Raw genomic sequence first — 14,916 nt, 5'->3', positions numbered from 1 at the left:
ATTACCAGGAGCTTACTCTTCCCTCCCTCTTATAAACTGGTCATTTTTTGAGACCTTTCCATAATTGAGTTTGGGGAGGAAGAAAATCCTAATAAACTCATATAACCAGATTAGCAACTATTCTATCTTTTCAAGATGGCTTCTGTGTTTTAATAAATTTTATAATACACATTTGTGATGTCAGGGTTTTGGGAGAATGGGATTTCAAATTCACTTCAAATAGTAAAAATAAATTTGATTTAGAGAGTGAGGAGAGATGAAGGAAGGACTCATATGTTTTTAATGTAAAAATCTGTTAGATTTATCCTCAGATTATCTCACTGCTGCTTCTTCCCTGTGCAGCCTCGTCATAAGGATATATTTAGAAATATTCCACACCACCAAAATGTTGCTAAGTCACAAAATCCACTCCTAGTACAACTTAGATATATAAAAAAAATGTGTCTCCTCTACCTTGCCTAAACCAACCTAGTCTTCCCCATTTTAATTTTTAATCCAATCTTGTTTAAAGCTTAGTCTGATTTAAAAAATTTAAACAGCCTCTTTGAGTAAGGAAAAACTCATGGCATCTTAGACTTCTCAGCCAGACCCTTCTCTAAAAATGACATCATGGTGGGTAAGGAGAGAAAAGTGGCCCTGAGAACCTCATGGTGAAGGGGAGGAGTCCAGGCCCCTGGATACAGTGCTCTGGTTTCCAGGGTGATGCCTCCTGACCACACAGTTGCTGCTACCTTGCTGACACTCATGGTTGAAGCCATACTTTAATTCCTGCTGAATGCAGACCACTAATTCTCTGCCACACCCTCCTTCCAGCTTGCTGATTCAGCAACCCACCCCCACCCTCTGATTCACATCATCTCATACTCAGCTGGCTCCATGGAAGGCCTACTGGTCCTTGACTCAGCATCCAAATCCTTGGGATCTCAGAGTGTCTGGGGAAAGCAAAGCCACGGCAACTCTCCACACTCAGCGTTGTCCTTCCGTAGCCAGTGCTCTTCTCCCTCCAGAATCCCTTTCCTGTAGAGTTAGCTCACACATCTGTCTACTTCACTCATCTCTGCCTCACTGTCTCCCTTCCTTCCTACAGTCCTCTGAGGCTTATAGAGGGAGACTTTCTCCTGTATCATATCCTCCTCAGCTACGTTTGCCTTCATGGAAAAAAATATTTCTTCTATCCTCTGTAGGAAGAGACCTTATGAGTCAGCCTCAGCCAATTTAAATATATAATCAGAAGAACAAATTAGCAAAGCACTTTAATGACTTTCAAAATGAATTCCCATTACACGTATTCCTTACAGTCCTTTCCCCTTCTGCATTCCAGATGAAGATCTTTGACAAAAATAAAGATGGCCGGTTGGATCTTAATGACTTGGCAAGGTGAGTAGCATGGAAATGGTGTCAAAGATTCAGAAACATGTTCCTAGGAGTTTAATGACAGCACACTCTCCTTTCTGAAAGGTGAGACTTGATCTCCCAGGACCAGTGAATATCTTATGTTCCATGGCAAAGATAATTAAGGTTGCAGATAGAATTAATGTTGCTAAGTATCAGACCTTAAAATAGACTATTCTGGAATATCTGGGTGGATGCAATATGGTAACAGGGGTCCTTTAAACATGGAAGGAGGAAGCAGAAGATCAGAACCACAGAGAAATTTGTTATATTGCTGCCTTTGAAGTAGAGGAAGGGGCCATAAGCCAAAGAATGCAGGCAACTTCTAGAAGCTGAAAAATGCTAGAAAACAGATTCTCCACTAAAACCTCCGTAAGGAATACAACCCTGTCAACACCGTGAAATACCAGTCAAATCCATTTCAGATTTCTGAGTTCCAGTACTATAAGATATTAATTTGTGTTGTTTTAAGCTACTAAGTTTATATAATTTGTTACAGCAGCAATAAGGAACCGATTCAATGGCGAAAAAGTCCTAAAATATTTATTCATGGGAATCTTCTTTCTCTATCCCTAATTCTGAAGTGAAGCCCTGTTACTCTATACACAAGCTCCTTTCCAAAGGCAAAAATGTCTAAAAACTGTCTAAGACATGATGCCAACAAATAGATGAGAACAGTATTCCTCGCCGAGTCCCAGGATGTTCTACCCTCTATTTGGCTTAATTTAATTCTCTCTACCCTGGACATCCAGAGAGGCACAATTTTCCAAACTGTTATGATATTTTTTCTACCTTTCCCTATATATACACATCCATGATTATAAATACAACATAAATGCAAGGTTTTAGTCTTTTGAAACTGACTCAATTCCACTGAAGTACAATTGAAATTATGCAGAAAAGAGAAATAGGTAACTTTTATTGAATATAACATATATACTATATAATTCACCCTTTAAAACAGTGTACAATTCAGTATATTTTAGTATATTCATAAGGTTGCTTAACCATCACCACTACTTAATTCCAGAACATTTTCACTAAGGCAGAAAGATACTGCATAACATTAAGAATTATTATCTCCTCCTCTCTCCCGCCAGTCCCTGGCAACCACTAATGTACTTTCTGTTCCTATATATTTGTTTATTCTGGGCATTTCATATAAATGGAATTATACAATATGTGGTCTTTAGTGTCTGGCTATTTCACTTAGCATAATGTTTTCAAGGATCATCCATGCTGTAGCATGTATCGATATTTCCTTTTTATACCTGAATACTATTTCATTGTATGTATATATTGTTTTGTTTATATGTTCATTGGTTGATGAGCATGCAGGTTATTTCTTCCACTATTTAGCTATTATGAATAATGAGCCTATGGACACCTTTGTACATGTTTCTGTGTGACCATAAGTATTTGATTCTCTTGGTTATATACCTGGGAGTGGAATTTGGGATTCATATAGTATTTCTGTGATTACTTTTCTGAAGAACTGCTAAACAGCTTTCCAAAGCGGATACGCCATTTTACATTCCCACCAATACTGTACTAAGGTTTGGTTCTAATTTCTCCATATTCCAATCAGCATTTATTGTTGGCATCATCCTAGTGGGTGTGTTCCTTACTGTAATTTTGGTTTGTATTTCCCTGATGACTAATAATTTTGTACATATTTTCACGGCCATCTGTATATCTTCTTTGGAGAAATGTCCATTCAGATCCTTTGCCTATTTAAAATTGGGTTAATTTTCCTTTTATTGGAAATTACAATATGTAGCAATATGTGGCAAATCTTTATAGCATATGTAGCAATATGTAGCATATGTAGCAATTCTTTACATATGCTGGATACTAGATAGTTATCAGATACATGATTAGCAAACTTTCTCCATCCATTGTATACATTTCCCTTTTTACTTTTTTGATTGTATCCCTGGAAGAACAAAAGTTTTTGATTTTGATGAGGCCTAATTTATCTAATTGACACTTTTGAACTGTGGTGTTGCAGAAGACTCTTGAGAGTCCCTTGGACTGCAAGGAGATCCAACCAGTCCATCCTAAAGGAGTTCAGTCCTGGGTGTTCATTGGTAGGACTGATTTTGAAGCTGAAACTCCAATACTTTGGCCACCTGATGTAAAGAGCTGACTTATTTGAAAAGACCCTGATGTTGGGAAAGATTGAGGGCAGGAGAAGGGGACGAGAGAGGATGAGTTGGTTGGATGGCATCACGGACTCAATGGACGTGGGTTTGGGTGGACTCTGGGAGTTGGTGATGGACAGGGAGGCCTGGCGTGCTGCGGCACATGGGATCGCAAAGAGTCGGACACTACTAAGCGACTGAACTGAATTTATCTAATTTTGCTTAATTTTACAGAATTTTGTTTTGGTTGTATTTGGCTGCTTATGTTCTAGGTGTCATATATAGGAAACCACTGCCAAAATCTAAGCTTCTGAAGATTTATCCTTATGTTTTTTTCCCGAGTTTTATAAGTTTTTACTTTTAGGCCTTTGATACCTTTTGGGTTAATTTTTATATATGGTATGAGGTAGGAGTCTATGTGGATATCCATTGGCCACAACACCATTTCTTCAAAGACTATTCTTTCTCCATTCAATGGCCTTGGCAAAAATCAATTGACCATAAATGTATAGGTGTATTTCTAGACTGTCTTTTCTATTCCATTGATCCACGTGTTTATCCACGACAGTGCTACATCTTATGTTGTACACTCCACCTTATCTTGATTACTGTTGCTTTGAGTAAATCTTTAATCAGGAATGATTTTCAAAGGTTTGTTCAAGATAGTTACGGCTATTCTAAAATCCCTTGCATTTCCGCATGAATTGTAAAATCAGATTATCAATTTATATAAAAAAGGCAACTGGGATTTTTATAGTAATTGTGTTGGATAAACAGATAAATCTGAGGCATATTGCCATCCTAACAATATTAAGGCTAATTCCTGATCACGGATGTCCTTCAATAATATTTCAGTTCATTTGCTCAGTCATGTCCGACTCTTTGTGAACCCGTGGACTGCAGCACGCCAGGCCTCCCTGTCCATCACTAACTCCCAGAGCTTACTCAAACTCATTTCCATTGAGTCCGTGATACCATCCAACCATCTCATCCTCTCTCGTCCCCTCCTTCTCCTGCCTTCAATCTCTCAGAGCATCAGGGTCTTTTCCAATGAGTCAGTTCTTTGCATCAGGTGGTCAAAATATTGGAGTTTTGGCTTCAACATCAGTCCTTCCAATGAATATTCAGGACTGATTTCCTTTAGGATGAACTGGTTGGATCTCCTTGCAGTCCAAGGGATTCTCAAGAATCTTCTCCAACACCATAGTTCAAAAGCATCAATTCTTCAGTGCCCAGCTTTCTTTATAGTCCAGCTCACATCCATACATTACTACTGGAAAAACCATAGCTTCGACTAGATGGACCTTTGCTGACAAAGTAATGTCTTTGCTTTTTAATATGCTGTCTATGTTGGTCATAACTTTTCTTCCAAGGAGCAAGCGTCTTTTAATTTCATGGCTGCAATAATATTTAGGTCATCTTTGAAAACTATAGATCAATGTTGGAAAAAACCACTCTCTAAGTCTTAGGGTCTCTTATACTTTTTCCTAAGAATTTTATTATTTTTGATACTATTATAAGTGGAATGGTATTCTTGCTTTCTTTTTCGGATTGGCCATTACTAATGTATAGAAAAACTGAATTTTGCACATGACATTGTACATGCAACCTTGTTGGAATTTTTAAATGTCTACGGTGACTACTAATTCCTGTGAAAGTCTTTCCCTTCTTTAATTTTTGTACTGTATAAAGTCCTGTTTTCCAAGCACATATCCTATTCTGCAGAATAACTTGGAAATTGCCTGTCCTTTTCTCACACTTGAATTATACATTTTACTTGTAATTGAGAGCTGAAAGATCATCACATGGATTACGTTTTTTGTTTTTGGGTTTTTTCCTATTTAGGATTCTGGCTCTTCAGGAAAATTTCCTTCTCCAATTTAAAATGGATGTGAGTAGTGACACTTCTCTAGATGGGTTTGTATTATTCATGTTTCTCCACAGATTTCAGAGGGAGGGAAGATGGGCATTTAATTGTCTTGCCTTCAGTTTATTTAGAGGCTGACAAAGCTCAGTGCTGGGATTAAGGGATTATGGATTGTTGACTCAAAGTTTATAAAAGTTGCCTATGACCCTGGAGGAATGGTACAACGGAAGTTTCACATTACTGACTGACATATTACTTTCTCCATACACAGGCTTGCTCCACTGAAGAAAGAAAAAGGGACTTTGAGAAAATCTTTGCTCACTATGATGTTGTAAGTGTGCCTTTTTGATATACTATGCTGGCCATCTTCAGGTAGGAAGCTTGTTTAGTCCCTATGTGGTGTCATCCTACTCACAGACCCTAACCTTAGGTGATGAACAGCAATCACACATGTGTATTGCTGTGTCAAGGCCCCTTAGCTTCTCTATAATAAAACTTCTGAGAACTAAGTATAAACAGACATAGGAGTATTGATGGAGAAGAGAATAAAGTCGCTTTTTTTTTTTTTTCCCTGTGCCTTATATCCAAACTAAAAGAAAGTTTCTCCTTCTTGGTCTCTATATTAGTATGCTCAAATACAAAAGCAAGTAGTCATACAAAAAACCACACCCAATCTAAAGAATTACGGGGAAAGTGAATTCATGTTTGTAAAGCTCTTAGAGGAGTTCCTGGCATATAACAATTACTGTACTAGTGTCTGGGAAAACACACTAAGGAAATGGATTTTTAAAAAAATGTTATGATAAAGGTTCAGGATTAAAAAACCTTGAAGAAAATGGATGACCTGTCATAACTGAAACTTTAGAGAAGAAACTGAAATATTTTAGTATGTATTCTATTTTTATAGGCATTCTTATAAAATGGGTATTTTATACATGAACCATATAATAATTCTAATATGTTCACTCAATCTAGTACCTCTTGAATTTAAAATGTGTTTTGATAATAATTAAATCATTGCTAAATCATAAAGCAAAATCTTAAAATGGCAATATGTCCTTCAAAGGGTCAATGAATGTGTAATTAGCACTAGTCTGAACTGAGTCCTGGTACTTGGGAAGTAAATAAAGTTGGTATAGTCTTTAATGCTATTTGTCACAGTAAGGAACTCAAAACTACTGCAAACCATTCCATTGATTACATGACAGAAGTTACTTAGAGTGAATTCTTTTGATTTATGTGGAGCATGCATGTTCTCTCCTACACAGACAACATGTTAGAACATGCCATTTCCAAACTTGTTTGCAGTCACAAAAGAATACTGATTTGGTCTACTGTGTAACTTATTCTTTAAGCTTTTTGACTTAAGAAAATTATATTTGGCTGATTGGATCTTTTATCTTTCAGAGTAAAACTGGAGCCCTAGAAGGCCCAGAAGTGGATGGGTTTGTCAAAGACATGATGGAGCTTGTCCAGGTGACTTCATGAGACTGTGTAGATAGATCATTCTCACCAGGAATTGGGGCTGCTGTTTTGATTCCATTGTTTATTTGAGGGGAATCAGTAGGGCCAAAGAGTAATGATGCAGAAAATCTAGGGATGCAGCCTATTTAACAAGCTTTGATCATCTGTGCCTGTGTGCTAAGTCTCTTCAGTCGTGTCTGACTCTTTACAATCCTATGGACTCTAGCCTGCTGTCCATGGGATTCTCCAGGCAAGAATACTAGAGTGGGTTGCCATGCTCTCCTCCAGGGGATCTTCCTGATCCAGGGATCGAACCTGTGTTTCTTATCTCTCCTGCACTGGCAGGCAGTTCTTTACCACTAGCACCACCTGGGAAGCCCTTGAGCATTTGTGAAACTCAACAAATCTCTTCTCTCTTGAGATCAATTGTAGTTCTAATTAAGTAAAGCCCCCATAGGAACTTCTTGTTACCATCATTTGAAAGTCATCCATTTTACCAAAGGCTGTTTTTGGTAAAACAGCCATTTTACCACCGTGCTGTTTCATTTTTTGATTACAGAAAGTCTTCCTCCTATGGACTTGGTTACTAAAATAACTAAAATGTGTAATTTCATGTAATAAATTCCATACTTGGGATTTTCTTTCTTCCTTTTTTTTTTTTAAACACAAAGGGGCTGCTCCTGTTTGACCATTTCTAATTTCCCTTGATTCATTGACCTAACATTCCAGGTTCCTATGCTACATTGCTCTTTATAGCATTGGACTTTACTTCCATCATCAGTCACATCCACAACAGGGCGTGGTTTTCTCTTTGGCTCCATTTCTTCATTCTTTCTGGAGTTATTTCTCCACTCTTCTCCAGCAGCATATTGGGCACCTACCAACCTGTGGAGTTCATCTTTCAGTGTCCTATCTTTTTGCCCTTTCATACTGTTCACGGGGTTCTCAAGGCAGGAATACTGAAGTGGTTTGCCATTCCCTTCTCCAGTGGACCACATTTTGTCAGAACTCTCCACCATGACCCATCCGTCTTGGGTGGCCCTATACAGAATGGGTCATAGTTTCATTGAGTTAGACAAGACTGTGGTTTATGTGATTAGTTTTCTGTGATTGTGGTTTTCATTCTGTCTGCCCTCTGTTAGGAGAGGCTTATGGAAGCTTCCTGATGGGATAGACTGACTGTGGGGGAAATTGGGTTTTGTTCTGATGGGCAGGGCCATGCTTAGTCAATCATTAATTCAATTTTCTGTTGATGGGCAGGGTTGTGTTGCCTCCCTGCTGTTTGATCTGAGACCAAACTATGGTGGAGGTAACGAAGATAATGGCGACCTCCTTCAAAAGGTCCTGTGCACACATTGTTGCACTCAGTGCCCCCAACTCTGCAGCAGTCTGCTCTAACACCTAGCCTAAGATGGCTATTTTATGTAGAAAGGCATTGCAGTGGTTGGGATTGATGTAATTTAGATCATATCTACATCGCAGAGCTGTTCCATGTAGGGTAAACAGTGTTTGAAAAAGCAATATCCTCTGAGATCCTGATGAACAGTATTGACTAGCTGCATGATCCAGGAAAAATCCAGATATTTTCAATTCTTACATGGGTGTTTTCCTATGTGGCTGTGTAGCCACTGAATTTAGTAGTTTCATATCCTTCAGTTCAGTTACCCAGTTGTGTCCGACTCTTTGTGACCTTAGGGATAATATCCTTAGGGATTGCTTTTGAGGTTTGTATAGGACACAAGGATCATCTCTTGACTGGCCTAGATGGCAATAAATTAGAGTGGCAACAATTATTAACTGCTTTTGGAGTCTCAAACCTTCTTAAAAATCTGATTAGAATTATGGGGTTTTGCAGTAGAAAAATGCCCAGATACCAATTTTGGCATAAATCTCCAGAAAGTTTACATACTGTAGTTAAGCAGGTATGGATGAGACATTTAATTTCTGAGGTCTTATGAGGATAACACCTAACTCTTATTAATCCCACTCAACTGGCCCCTTGCCCCTTCTTTGTCCCCTTCACATGTTGCTCCTGTCGGAGAGCTCACCAGTGTTTGCACAGTCAGAACAGGTGCTGGGTGCTGGTGTGGTGTTGCCTTTTACACGCTGATTGCTAAAGGAAAAATCCCATTTCACTCATTATCTATTTAACACCAGGATGATTTCTGTCATAGAAAGTGAGCAGTTATCTATGGGACATTAAAGCTGCACAGCAGAAGGCCTTGTCTAACTGGAGTTTTAATTTGTTTTTGCTAGAATAAATGGGATTGGGAACCTGTTTTCCAGAGCTGTGTGGCCTCCTCTCTGTAGTGGAGCGAGGGTTCCTAACTGCCTGTCGAGCCCAGAGGCTTCAGATCCTTACAGACTCTTTCAGTTGTCTTTCAGCTATCTCTGGGTTTAGCAATGGCTTCCAAAGGTTAATGCGAGACCATGGAAGTAAAACCTAAACCAGCAACAGAACAGAGAATATAATTTTCTAAAGAAAATTAAAGGAAAAAATTTGAGACCATCTAAAAACCTGAGCTGAAGCAGAAGTCTGTCTCACTCTTTAATGGACTCATAGTGCCTCTATGGGAAATCAGAAGCACCCCATCATTTCTGTCCTTGCCACTCTATTTCTGTTGGGCTATTGGAACTTCTCCATGTTAGTACCAGACAGCTTGAGATAGCCGGTTTCTAAGGACTGGGTCAGACTGGTCCGTAATACAAAAGCAGTTTATAGGAGCTGATCTCTTGAGCTACAATGTACACAGCAGTTACTAATGTTATTCCCAGAAGCCAGGTGATTGAAGGCGCCTATCTTTATTGAACCTGTTTAGTCTTCCGTGTTGCTTAAAAAAATATTCACCATACTATTTGAAAGATGTAGTCAAATATGACCATTGGGTCATTGAGACCCTGACACTGAGACCACTGAGATCTGATTTTTCTCAGCTTCATTAGCTACAGCCATCTCCTGTGAATTTCTTTATTTTCATTTTATAAGAAAGGGCCACAAGGCAATGAAGCCAATATCTGTAACTTATTTTAAAAGCAATTTTCAGATCATGCCATGGAGTCAGCAGAGGGCTGGCTCAGTTTCTAAACATACAGTTCTGGACAGAATCCCTGATGTTTACAATAATCCTAAAATGACAACCCATTCCCGTATTCTTGCCTGGAAAATCCCATGGACAGAGGAGCCTGGCAGGCTACAGTTCATGGGGTCGCAAAGAGCTGGACATGACTGAGCGACTTGAGCACAAGCTTGTTTTATGGCTTTTTAATTCTTATACAGTCATGTATGACACATAGGTTGAATTTGTGTTAAAAAGATTATCTGATTACCAGATCACCCTTTTCTTTAACCTCTGGAAAACGGTACCCAAGCCTGTTCTCCATCAATGTGTTGAGACACCAAGTCCCTGAGGGAGCAGACACCGTAATTTCTACACAAGATTTTTTAAAAGACTGTAGCTCCCTTAGCACAGCAAGAAAATCAACACCAACACAACAGTCTACATCCTAAACTAGAAAGTGGGAAGGCAAGACATTCCAGATTCTAAGCACCCACAAGAAGTAGACATGTGAACAATAATGTTAGAAGCCAAATAAAAGGGATGCCAGAGGTGTCTGCCTGGAGACGATGAGGGGTCCTACCCCCAGGTCCCAACAGTTTATTCTCTTCCCTGCTAGATACACCATCTGCTTTTCTCTGTTGACAAGAAGACGGTTGGCAAAAGGGGACGCATAGAGACCTTAGAAGGGAAACTGCATGCATTTATATTGGCAACTTGTTCTTAAAACAGAGGCCCTCAGTGGTTTCAAATGATTTGTCCTCTGTGATCCAAGCACTTTTGAGCAGTGTCATTTGGTTCTCCTAACTCCTAGTAAGTTATAAAGCATTAAAAACACAACTCAAAAGGTCCAAACAAACTTCCTTCGCATACCCACATTCATACCCACAAGTGCCTCCCCAACACATACTTCCACACATGCAAAAATATTTCAACTCACTTAAAGGAAATAATTCCTTTGCAGGAAGCACATTAAGGGGGAAAAAAGCGCTTAGAATAGCCTGGTTATTGCATAAATACCTTAGCAAATTAATTTTTGCTAATATGTAAATGACTACCACCTGAATCTTTTCAAAAGGGTGCTAAAAGGATCCTGAGACAGGGTGCCATTTGCTGCAGAAAGGATTGTAGCCAAAGCGGTTTGAGGATACTGAAGACCAAACATCCCTGCCTTGTAACTGTACAGCAAACGAGCCTTTAATATGGAGCCACAGGGGGCAGCTTGCTATTTTCAGGACCTCTAGGCCACATTCCCTGGGGCCACTTCTACCCCTGCTTGGCACTGATACCCAGGGAGCTATACTCAACAAAGAGAGCCTACAGACAATGGGTTACACCTTAGCCTCTTCGTCCAATCACTCAAGAGATTCTTGGCAGAGAAGTGAAGTCCACCAAGTTTAGATTCTGGGCCCCAATTTTCCCCTCCCGATTCTCCCAGAATCCTGCCCCACTCTGATGTTTTTCCTTCTTGCTCTCTGCCATCTGGTTCCCAGTTCCTGCTGTTCTTTCCCCTTCTCCTGTTAAAACCTTCTATCAGGGTGGATTTGCTGTCAGTCATTTACCCCGTCGGACAGTGCCAATTAGCTTGTCTTAATATGGCTGTCTAGTTGTAGAATGAAAGGTTTTGTTTCCTATTGCAGGTTTCCTAGAACTTTCTTTGGAAGTGAGGAAACCTTGGGGTGAGGTTAGGTGATGGGAAATGTTTCTGAGAATTCATGAAATCAAATCCTGCAAACTGCTGCCTGCACTCTTTACTCATAACTAGTCCACTAAATGAAGGGTTTGAAAATCAAAGGGTTTGGAAATCTGATTAGTTGGTTTTTCCATTCTCTTCAGACACTGGCTTTTAAATTTAGATTCATCACCATTCATATGGCTTTCATTAGGCCAGCTATTCCCCACGAGAACAGTGAGAACTGGTGAAATGAGCACTTAATTGGAAACAAAAGACTTGGGATCAAAAATGCTCCTGCAACTTCTGGCATGGCAAGATATCTCAGTTCTTTCTGAGCCTCTGTGTTCTAATCTGTAAACAAGGAGTAACCACTTACCTCCCAGTGTTATTGTGAGGGTTAAATAAAATAACCTAGGAAGAATCACTGAGTTCCACCATTGTTTACTTTTGCAGGTCTTCAAGTTTAGAACATTTTCCTAGCTGACCTGCATCACAGGTCCTTCTTAGCCCCTGAAATATTCCTTGGAATAAATCTGATGGGGTCTGTCTGGCTCAACAACATAATTCTTTAGATTTTAATTCATTGCTACCCTTTTAAAAACCAGAGGGGGATGTCAGTATCTCTGCAGGGAGTTAATAAATGTGCCTTCTCTCATTAGTATAGTGAGACAGAATTTTGGTGACAATCCTCTGCTCTAAGGCAAAATATCTTTATTGTGGTTACAAAAAAGGCAGGCTTTCTGTACAAACTGCAGATAAGTGATGTAGGAACAGACATTCTCTGACCTGAAGGGACAGGGTTAGAATTGAACCTGGTGGCAGAAAACTAGTCCTTGGCAATATTTGGTGGGATGAAGAGATGGAGTCCTCCCTGGAGGCCTGTCTTCAGGGAGGCGCTCCCAGAAGGCTGGGTGTCCCCTAAGTTTAGTAGGCATGGAGTGGGGGCGGGGCGGCATGAAAGGGTGGGACCACCACTGACTTGCCTACTGACATGTTATTTTTTGTTGTCCTCAGCCCAGCATCAGAGGGGTGGACCTTGATAAGTTTCGGGAGATTCTTCTGCGCCACTGCGACGTGAACAAGGATGGAAAAATTCAGAAGTCTGAGCTGGCTTTGTGTCTTGGGCTGAAAATCAACCCCTAATCCCCAGACCACTTCACTTTTTGCTCTTAGCATGTTTCTGAGCTCCTGCTGGTAAAATTCTATCTGTTCTTTGCTATTGGGGACAGTAGGCAAACTTTCTAACAAATGGTGTGGCGTTCTTAGGCAAGGAGAGGGACTGGAGGGTCTTCGTTTGAATGGCATGGTGATTCCCTGCCTTTACTGGAAGCTCCCCACGCAGGGTTTGTGTTATTTTCCCCTTGACCCTGGGCTTTCCTGTCCCCCTAAGGACTCAGCTGACCTCCAGGGTCTGCCTGGCTTGTCCTCCCTCTGTCTGAGGAGGTGGGGGCAGCTGGGTCCATCCATCTGTCTTCTTCTTGTGGGCTTTCTACTCAATAGTGTGAGGCACCTGTGGCAGTCTCGTGACTTCTACAAATAGATTTTGAATTGAAAATAAACCTGCAGCTGGAAACAAAGGTGCAGTAATAACTTGTTGTGTTGTGACCATTGGAGGGTTCTACCTGACGGTTGGATGGAGGAACCAGTTCTCTAACTTGGGGTGGGGGGAGGGGAGAAGATCCCGATGGGAGCCACACTACCAATCCTTCCATCGTTCTCAGGTGCCCAAATGAGTTCCAGTCAACAGTAGGATTTGCCAATAATCACCCCCATCTCACTGTGTGGGGAAGACCTGAACACTTGTCCTGGGCTGGGTTTCGCTCTTAAATGCTTTGTGAGCTCACCTGGCCAGGCAGGTAGGAACATAAGAAATTTGGAGAAAATTCTTTTCCAGGTAACCCAAGCATCTGTTACCCCCTCCAACCATCCCCTTTCCAACAGTTTCCTCTGGCAAATCTGGAATGCCTGAGGACTTCTCCTGTGTCTGTGACTATTGGGGATCTCTCTGCAGGCTCTTGGCTCCCCCATGGACCAAAGCCTCTGCCCTTCACTCCTGGAACTCTGACTCAGTCCCCTTGAGAGGGAGCTGTTCTCTCCTGCGGCAGAGGCAGAGAGTGATTCCTTGACTGTCCTGACACTTTATTTTCCATAACACCCCTAACTTATAACAGACTCTGCAGGAATTTCAGGCTTAAGGAAGTGTTATAGGTAATTCAGAAAAATTACAGTTTAGATGCTGATCATAACCCAAGAAATTCTACTACTCAAGAGATTCCCCTCACTGGCACACATTGGTCACAACCTGGTTCCCTTTCTCTTAGGTGTCTCTTCCCTCCAACATACAGATTGTCAGGGAATGTTTGATGGGAGGATTCCTACATGCTATCTCTCATGAGTCCTTTGTCCCTCTTCAAGCGGAACAGCACGCTGCTCCCAGGGACTGAGGTCATTATGTGAGGCAAGCATGAGTCTCCTTTAGTAAACATTCTCCTTAGGACAAAACAGCTTAATCTCCTTCCCCTTTCTTGAGATATGGATTGTCTCCTGACCTTGTGGTAACAGTTGCTGTACATTTGGTTTTCAGATCTCTATCATTCCCGAAAGAAGTTTCTTGTACTGCAGCCTATATATACTCATAGAAAAATCATTAAAGCACCTTTGCTCCATCAGAGCTTAGGTCCCCGGGTCTTTTTTGTCTCTCTCTCTCTTTCTCTCTCTTTCTCTCTTTCACTTTCTTATCGTCGACTCCGCACCACAAGGTTCCGGTCCATTAAAGGACCCCAACAACAGATAATTAGTATCAATAATTATTACTGATCAATATGCACCAAGAACTTCTGGGTGTGTTCTATACCTTAAATAATTCAGTCTTCACCAAACCCTGTGAGGTAGATAAAATCATGACACCCACCTCAGAGATGAAGAAACTGAGGCAAATAGAAGCTAAGCAACGTATCTGTGCTTGTACATCTCAGAGATGGGGATTCAGGTAGTGAGTAGTGGCCAATTTTCAAGTGATGTGACAGAAGAGGGCTTTATCTCCAAAATACACAAATCGCTCAAACAACTCAACGACAGAAAACCCCAACACCCAATCGAAAAAGGGGCAGAGGACCTTGATATACATTTCTACAAAGAAGACATACAGATGGCCAGTAGGCATATGAAAAGATGCTCAATGTCACTAATTATCAGAGACATGCAAATTAAAAGTACAACGAGGTACTGCCTCACACCAGTCCAGAATGGCCATAATTAAAACCGACAAACAAATGCGGGAGAGGGTGCAGAGAAAAGGGAACCTTCCTACACTGTTGG

At 40.6% G+C, this 14,916-nt stretch overlaps 1 protein-coding gene across 1 annotated transcript in view; it reads left to right on the top strand.

Annotated features, from left to right (window-relative positions):
• Window positions 1–13,175, top strand: part of SCGN (secretagogin, EF-hand calcium binding protein) — a 53,675-nt gene extending 40,500 nt beyond the window's left edge. The window contains exons 7-11 of the mRNA XM_043450263.1: window positions 1,322–1,377; window positions 5,382–5,427; window positions 5,675–5,734; window positions 6,811–6,879; window positions 12,613–13,175. Coding sequence (XP_043306198.1) covers window positions 1,322–1,377; window positions 5,382–5,427; window positions 5,675–5,734; window positions 6,811–6,879; window positions 12,613–12,741 — 360 coding nt within the window. The 3' untranslated portion in view covers window positions 12,742–13,175. The remainder of the gene's footprint in view (window positions 1–1,321; window positions 1,378–5,381; window positions 5,428–5,674; window positions 5,735–6,810; window positions 6,880–12,612) is intronic.
• The last annotated feature ends 1,741 nt before the right edge of the window (window positions 13,176–14,916 follow it).

The sequence above is a fragment of the Cervus canadensis genome, chromosome 28, assembly GCF_019320065.1.
Source record: "Cervus canadensis isolate Bull #8, Minnesota chromosome 28, ASM1932006v1, whole genome shotgun sequence".
Classification (NCBI taxonomy): Eukaryota; Metazoa; Chordata; class Mammalia; order Artiodactyla; family Cervidae; genus Cervus; species Cervus canadensis.
Note: the sequence above shows the minus strand (reverse complement) of the source record. Positions and strands in the feature narration are given on the sequence as shown.